Source organism: Kryptolebias marmoratus, linkage group LG16 (assembly GCF_001649575.2).
Source record: "Kryptolebias marmoratus isolate JLee-2015 linkage group LG16, ASM164957v2, whole genome shotgun sequence".
NCBI classification, from domain to species: domain Eukaryota; kingdom Metazoa; phylum Chordata; class Actinopteri; order Cyprinodontiformes; family Rivulidae; genus Kryptolebias; species Kryptolebias marmoratus.
Window position 1 is genome coordinate 20211506 of NC_051445.1, and position 8726 is coordinate 20220231.

At 38.1% G+C, this 8726-nt stretch overlaps 1 protein-coding gene across 2 annotated transcripts; it reads right to left on the minus strand.

The window, feature by feature from the left end:
- Positions 1-346: 346 nt before the first annotated feature.
- On the minus strand, positions 347-6084 carry LOC108232321 (nuclear receptor coactivator 7). 2 transcript variants are annotated; one of them, XM_017410046.3, is made up of 7 exons: positions 5887-6084; positions 4037-4235; positions 3100-3249; positions 2841-2993; positions 2658-2753; positions 2392-2465; positions 347-2255 (listed from the first exon to the last, which is right to left on the minus strand). In XM_017410046.3, exons 1-7 carry the CDS (start codon positions 5910-5912, stop codon positions 2117-2119), a joined length of 837 nt encoding a protein of 278 aa, XP_017265535.1. In that variant the 5' UTR covers positions 5913-6084; the 3' UTR covers positions 347-2116. The 2 variants fall into 2 exon arrangements, with proteins under 2 accessions (XP_017265535.1, XP_017265536.1); XM_017410047.3 differs by lacking the exons at positions 4037-4235; positions 5887-6084 and adding an exon at positions 3586-3976.
- Between the last annotated feature and the right edge of the window lie 2642 nt (positions 6085-8726).

The window sequence follows — 8726 nt, forward strand, 5'->3', positions numbered from 1 at the left end:
CCTGATCAGACCTGATCTGACCTGATCTGAGTGGTTAGCGTGTTTGAAACCAGATGTTTACATACAGTGTATGTCATACACTGTATAACCATAACAATAAACATTTTTCTCCTCATTTTCTGACACTAAAGCAAACTAAATCTTTCCTGTTTTAGGTTTGTTTCAGCTTGCTCGACTAAAATGCTGGATTCTGATAAACTGCTGTGTTACACCACGTAAATCAAAATTAGCTATTAAGAAAATGAAGCAAACTGCTCACATTTTTCTACCTTTGTGTTGGAAACTGAGGAGATGGTTTTAGAATTCTGTCAACTTTGAAGATGTGTACTACTGTAGTACTGTTAAATTTTTTATTTATAATTTTAAAGAAGGTCACATTTTATTTCTTTATATTTTTTAAACAGGCAAACTAAAAATATCACAATGAACTTGAATGAGTCGAAAAAAGAACTCCATCTCACCTCTCTTTACAACTTTAGAAACATCATCTCAATATATTTCATTTTTATAACCACCATTAGGTGGCGAGACTGTCCACAGGAGCAGCATATCAGAACACAGAGAGACAGAATATTCTCAGTAGTGATCCTTTTATACTGTTTACGGAGTAGAACGTTGGTTCATGGAGTTTTCTAAAAAAATCTGATGGCAGGACCAGCACTGCCTGACAGGCTCAGATTTCCTCACAAATGTTTGCACAAAGAAATCAAACCCCCATCAGAACGTACTTTCCTTCTTTGTTTCAGGCTTTGTAATAATAATAAAAAAATAACTGAACATACAGTTCATGCAAAATCTTTTTTTTTAAATGAACGTTACAAATACAATTAGAATTTTTTTTACTTCAAGCAAACCAAACAGGCACAAATGTTTGTTTTTTTTAATTTAAAATGAAAAAAGAACGCCTAACAACAAACATATATCTGCTGAGGAAACTACAGAGTTAGACTCAATCAATTCCTGATTGAGTCTAATTTTTACTTTCAGACTCTCATCCTGGTTCAACTTCCTGAATACAAAACAGAAAACAAAATTACATAGAATAATTAAACAATCAAGTGCAACAACCGGTTCACCTTGACGCTCCACTGTCACATTTCTACAGCCGCTCAGCGACCAGGAAAGACACACTTATCACCGAGGACGCCTCACGTCCACTACACAACTTTTTTCAGATGCTCCAATCAAACAGGCTCTACAAAGTCCTGCTGGGGCTGAAGAATATTTAAAAGAAATCATTTATACCATCTGTAGTAATGTTTTGAAACCAAATGAAATAGACAGCTTAATGGTTTCTATGATAATGTGGTATAATTATGTGTTTTTGCACTTGTGCTCTGTTTGAATGTGAAATGTACGCAGTGTGTCAGAAAATAATTTCTGCCACAGTTGCGGCAGACAATAATTTTATCTTATCTTTAAAAAAAAAGAGGATTAACGAATATAGTCACTTCCTCCTTAAAAGCCAGTCATCATTCATTTTACAGTAAACTGTCTGTTGTGCAACTCTGCTTTGTTTCTCCTCACTGGTGTAGTTTTCAAATGAGGTTAGGATCCAAACCAAACCTCTCATAGAAGCTCAGTAGGCTCTTTAGGATCCAATCATGAGTTGTTACAATGAAATAATATTCAACTTGAGCGAGTCAGTAGAGTAAGACGCATTCATTTTCTTAAACAATCATGTCTATTCAGCATAAAAAGTCAAAATAAATATTTAAAATTGAAAATGCTTATACACTGACATCAGAGTTTTCACCCAGCACAGTTTGTGTAAACTTTGTGTCATAATGCTCTTCATAAAAAACAGAGAGCACAATAAAGCATCAAACATCAGTAGGTTTCTGACCCTAGCACCAAAGGGTTGAAGAGCACCAGTGGTTCAGAGCAGCAGGAAGCTGAAACACAGCGTTTCTTGTGGCCACGTGTCTTTAACAGCCACAGCTCAGACAAGCAGAACTCTCAGTCTGAGAACCGGTCCAATAGTCTTGGTACGGTACGTGGACTAATCTGCAGGAGCAGAGATGACAGCGAACTCTCCATCAGGATAAAGCAGTGGCTACACTGCATGTTTCTTTAAGTTTAGTGTCTCCAGAAAGGACAGCTTCCATGTCCTCATTCAGTTCTGGACAGTCCAGACTTCAACGTCTTGGACAATAAAGTCTTCATGTGTGGAAAGAGGTGCATTGTGAAAAGTAGGGCAGGAAAAACTTGCTCCGTGGTACAAATCAGCATCCAGCCACAGGGCAAAGCCACCCCTATAAAACAAGAAAATAAATAATTTACAATAAATGTTTGAATTTTTATTAGTTTTGCCAAATTGCCAAATGTCCTGCTTGTTTTTCCTGAGCATGTAAATGTTTGACTGGACACATCAATAAGCATATAACTTACCCTCCTCCACCAATGTGTAGAGATTCCCAGTTGCCGCTCATAAAGTAGGAGTTCTCACCACTCCACGTGTATGACTACAGGAAGTTCAAATATCAAACATGAGTAAGACGGACAGAACCTCTGACCAAATGTGCAAAATATGACAACAGTGCCTATAGCTGCAATAGTGGGCTGTTTTAAAAAGTTCTTTTTATAAATTGTTTTTCAAAGTTTCTGACTGATGGGCTCCTTTAGCCTCAGTGCACTGATCATAATTTCACTCTTACCTGGAAGTCAGGGTTGAAGCTGAACAGGAAGGTCTCTCCGGTGCCGTAGCAATATTTACTGACTCTGAACGGATCAGAAGAAAAAGCCCCGAACACCTGAAAGACACAAGGAAGTCAGTCTAGATATTGATTTGAGAGTTATTTAACAGTAATGAAATCTTGACTTAAGACTGAAATGCAAACCTGTTTGTGCATGTCCTTGATGACCAGCAGCACGGGGCTGTCCAGACCAGCCATATTTCTGTAAAGTGTTTTCAGGCTGCTCCCATGGATGGAGGTGCTGTAAACCAGATTCCACGGATAGCCCTGAGTCCGAGCAGGCATGTGAGCAGCAAGCTGTGGATGAAGACGATGTTGATGAAATGATGAATACAGAGATCTAACACCTGTAACTGTGGTAAACGTATCCACCTAAAAAGGTGTGAGATGCTGTAAAACTAACCTTTTGTAGGTGGTGGTCATGCATCAGCTGGCTCTGATCACTCAGAACAGGGAGTGCGTCTTCAACTTCTTGGTGCTCGTGCACCTCTGCCTCCGATTCCACCGAGCTACACAGACTCGAGCGACGGCCGGAGTCCTGCACTGTGATTATCTGCATTAGAGCACAGGATGCAACAAACACATGAGAAAACAAATTTAACATTTTTGTGTAACAACTTTTTCTCCATATGTCTAATGTTTATTTGTCAGTCCTTTTCTTCTACATTAAAATCTTGGGGATTTTCATATTCCTTAATAGGTTGCCGGATCATTATGGGTTAAACACAAGCAAACATATCACTAAGTTATAACTCAGGATGCATATATGATTAAAAATTTAGGTAAAGATTTAAAATAAATTCAACATTTTATGACCTTTCTTACAGTCTTGCCTGTGTTAGTATTTTGCAAATTCTTCTAATAAACTCTGCAGATAAAATAATCTCACCTCAACATAAGGTTCCTCACAGTCTCTGGCAAAATAAAACACCAGTAAACGTTCCTGCTTGTTCTTCATAGCTCCTGTTTTCTCTGTCCAGTTCTGTGCTCTGCTGTCCCACATGTCTGCTCTCGAGAGGGACCATCCTCTACTTATGTATGGCAGAGTTATTTTCACTTTCATTTGGTGGAAAGTCAAGCACATGGCTGCTCACTCATTGGCTCTACAGTTTCTTTTCTTTCCTAAATAGAAAGTTAAGCCTACTGTAGTTCTGGGCTAAGGAAAAGGAGGGGAAAGGAAGTCCATATAAGGAGAGTTGGACTTCCCAGAACAGAGGATATGAAATTTCTTTACTGTAAGGGACAATTAAAAAAAAAAAAAAGTTCACATAGAGAGCAAATGTGCTCCATGCAGTAATTTTGTTTTAATCTTATTTCATATGCACATTTTTTGAGCTTACCTTCCAAGTTTTTAAAGCCTTAATGATGCCGACAGATTTGCTAAACACCTTGTTTATGGCAGTCATGACCCTGTCTGCTACCAGACAACTGCTGGGATCTTTCTCTCTGTTGAAATAACAAGACTTGCAGCGCTGCTTCTTCCCTTTGGTGTAAATATCCGGTGACCATTCCACAAAGAAGACGTAAAGGTGGTTCACCCTGTAGGCAAATGAACAAAGAACATTTTATTGCTGATAAATTAATGCAATATAATGCACTTATATTGCTAAAGCTGTTCAATTTGAGTGGCCAGACATGGCGTAAAAAAATCATCTAAAACAGAAAAAGTACAATAAAGGTGAATTACCATCATGGCTCTGCACTTATTTTTTAATAAAAAATGATATAGGATATTTAAATATGTTTAATCCATTTCAGTTAAAATTTTTTCTGCATTTTTTTCTGACAAAAAAACCTCAGCCGAATGAAAAGTAAATATATAAAATTCAATGCAACATATTAAAAATGTCTCTTTCTGAATAGCTAAAAAGTGTTTTTTTTTCTTTATTTGTTAGTCATGCAGAATTGATGTTATGTTTGGATATGAGCAAAAAATTAGAAACTCCTTGCATTGCTTTTCTCTCTTATGCTTCCCATAAGTAACCACTTTTGCATAATTAAGTTCTGATATCAAGCTTCTCTTTTTTGTTACCTCCCCTTATTTTGATTTTTCTGTGACTTCCACATGCTCAAAATTTGTTGGTTTTCCAAAGCTCCACTGTAGTAACAATTCTTCCACCTGATCCAACCAACTTTTACATCATTTGCATATATGTCAAACTATGAAAACCACACATGCAGACTTCCTGGTAACTTTGCAGCAAATTGCAGATGAATGGAAATTTGATTTAACTTTAAAGGGGTAATCCTGCCATTTTTGAGGTCATGTTCTGTCTAATAGTTATTATTAGTTACTACCTTGTCTGTCGTGACGTCAGTCACTGAGCACTGAACTTAGAGGAAGAGGCAAAAGTCTTCATCCAGGCTAGGTTATGGGCACTTGATGCATAAAACATAATAAAACAACTTTTTCTCTAAAGTAACATACCACTGTTAAAGAATGCTACATTTGCTAAAACTTTTGCATGACACCATTTGTTTAGTTTGTCAATTTTTTCTCAAACAAAGAAAGTCTGTGTTACTGCGGGAATGTATGCGAAGCATAGACCGTGTATATGCCGATGGTGCTGAGGCTCCTGAATGTATCATTCCACCTGATAAGAACATTTCTTCAGCTCAGAAGTTTACTCCTGTGGACTGATACATTCGCAGCCTCAGCAACATCGGCGCCATCGGCATGCACACAGTCTGTGCTCAGCGCACACAGTTACACAGTAACATGGACTTTGTTCACTTGAAAAAATAGTGACATACTAAACAAACAGTCTCATGTAAAGATTTAGAGGTTTGATATTAGCTAATGTAGCATTCTTTCATATCGGTAAATCATTTTTGGAAAAGAGTTGTTTTAGAAGCTTGAAAAACAAACAAAAAAAGAGCGCACTCATTTGACAAGCCAGTAGCCTAGCCTGGAAGAAGACTTTTGCCCCTTTTTCCACACTCTGTGCTCTATGTCTGACGTCTCGGCTGGTAAGGTACTAACTACTGATAAATATTAAAGAGAACCTCACTTCAAGAACACGCCTTTAAAGAAACTAGATTCAGAATCTCAGTACATGATCTCACACTAAACAACATGTCAATTACAAATTTAAAGGTTGTCACTCTGATTTAATAGCAGAGAAAAGCATCCTGTTTAGGACCCAGAATCACATTGCTTAAACCTGTTTTTAAGGTTTCTTTTACTTACTCTCCAACGCTATAGGCAACTCCCATGACTGACTGAAGACAAAGGCGTTGAGTGTAAAGAGATAAATAAAAGTGCTAGTGTGCAGTCTCAGAGCGGAAGGAACATTTCCACTCATTCTGTCATCCCTGCGTTTTATAAGAGTGGATCAATTGCTGAGAAAAGCTCCTTTGACCATTAACCCTTCCTTTTTCAGCTGAATGCTCCACACATCCAGTAAAATATGTGCAGGCCGTATGGAGCAGCAGTTTGAAAGCTGAAGAGGGTTAAATATTAACTTGACCTGCTCTGAGTCCTTGTCTTTATTTTTTTGCTGTGATTCATGTAGTTATTGTGTTAAATGAAGGTTCAGAGACAAAAAAAGGCAAGCTGAAAGACATAAATGTCAGAAAGTATGTCAGTCGGCATTGTCTTTTAATTCCGACTCGGACCTGCATTTTAGTGTCAGAGAATCCGATCGCTGCTGTCGTGTACAGGAGCGGACGAAGCACAACAGAAATGTCATGGTTTCTCTAAAAAATAGCATTTTGTAAACTCTTTGAAATGGAGCTTTGCGGCCTTTATGGGTTGTCATGAATTGAATAAGATACGATAAGATGAGCCTTTATCCATCCACCAAGGGGGAAATTTACACAGCTGCGTTTGACAGCAGAAAACAGCACGCATTCAATTTATATTGAAATAGAAATGAAATAAAGGTAAATAAAGTAAGAAACAGGTATACATATTTGTTCACAATACGTGGATATATATATATACAGAAAATAAGAGTATCGCACATTGAATAGTGTTTATTTTCTTCCTAGTGGGGCAAGGCACAAGGTCTGCTGTGAGCTCTGTTGGTCGTTCAGTCTGACAGCCACAAAAATGAAGGATCTCCAAAACCATGTCCTCATGCACTTTGAGTGGGGCAGTCTTTTGCTGAACAGGCTGTCCAGTTCCTTCAGAAAGTCCTTCAGGGGTTTACCTACATAGATGAAGTTTTGCCCCAACCCTCCTTTCTCTCCCTCCTTTCACTTACCACCCGTCTGAGTCCAGAGGACACCCCAGGACAGCGCTGGCCTTCCTAATGAGTTTGTCAACACTTCTCCTGTCAGCTGTACTCCAAGAAGACTGAGTCTCCTGAGCAGGTAGAGTATGTTCTGGCCTTTTTTATAAAGTGCAGCAGTGCTGTGAGTCCAGTCCAGTTTGGTGTGCCGGTGAACTCCCGGGTACTTGTGAAATGTCACCATCTTAATTTCCTGGGTTGATTCAGAGGTAGTTCTGTTAACAGCAGATCAGGAAGTCCTCCGTCAGTCCTCTGTACTCCTTCTTATACCCATCTGTGATGAGGCCAAAAGTGGCCTTTAGAGAACTTCTGCAGGTGACAGGCGGGAGAATTGTATTTGAAGTCCGCAAAAAATCTCAAGTTACTGATCACCACGGCAGACAGAGTCCTCCCCAGACACAGAAACGGAAGCCTGTCTGACAGATAATCAGCAAGCCAAGAGACAGTAAACACACTGACACCCATCCTGAGCAGCTTGCCACTCAGGAAAGAGGGTGGTTGGTGTTGAAGCCACTGGAAAAAAAAGAAGATTTTCCATCAGAGCCTCCACCACCATCCAGGTGTGAGTGGGCCCTCAGCAGCAGATGTGTGACTGCTTTATCCACTCTTTCATGGGGCCGGTAGGCACCAGTGGTCCAAGATGAGTCAGGACAGCCTCTCCAAAGTCTTCAACATAATGTATAATTTAGAACAAAAAGCATTTTGGGCAAACAAAAAGAAATATGTCAATAATAAAGGCACATGTCGTTTTTGTTTTTTTTTTTTCGGGACTTCATATCGTACTTTGCAGTTGTTTTTTCATACTATGCCACTTGCATTTTGTACAGAGCCCGCCAGGAATCATGGGTAGAAATTAAATTTGAGGTCTTAAGAATCTGATCCTTTTGTTTATTGAACTGAAAGAACCAGATGTTGCAGGTTTTTAGTTAATTTTATACACACACATGTTTACCTTAAAACCTCCTGCTGTTATATATTGTATTTGCAGTCACATGCAACACAAAAACCTAGTCATATTAAATAATCGCAGTCACAGTATATATGAATATGGTCATGAATATGCTTTATGTTGACTAAAGCATTATGTTGACCGTTTACAAATAATGCTATGTTTAATTTTACTGCATATTTTAAAAAATAGAATGATTTTTGTCATTATTTCATCTTCTATTGGCTGTTATAAACCAAGCTTTTACTAAGCATGCTTCAGCAGAATAAATCGTTATTGTAGGGGTGGCTGCTAAAGTGGATACAAAGTGAACCAAGGTGAGTATAAAGTGACCCTCAATAGTACGAGTACAAAGTGAACAAACAGTAAAAAGGTATGAAGTGGTGAAAGTGTCACAGCTTTATAGGATTTCTTTTCTTTGTTTTGCATTAGCATCAAGCCCTAATATCAAAATTTAATCAAAACATTAAACACTGATTAGAGTAAAGAATCAATGAGCAATGGTATTTATTCAGAAATAAGTATTTCTGTTGTTAGGTGTTTTGTGAGGATTACAGAATAAAAAGAAAACTGCTTAATAAATTGAAATCATCTGAGCACATTTGTAATCCAGTCTGCATGATCTGCTTGGCAGGTGGTATTTTCAAATTACTTAAAATTAGGGTTTTTTAAGGCTTTTTCTTACCTATTTTTGCATATGCAAATAGATTGATTATTTTGAATAATAAAAAACAAAAATAAAACCCTTCAAGGTTATAGAGCCATAGTGGCAACACTGTTAAGACCCAAGGTAATGGTAGCAATGTTTGAAAGAACAGTTAAGTTGTGTGGAGCATATTTTTAAAG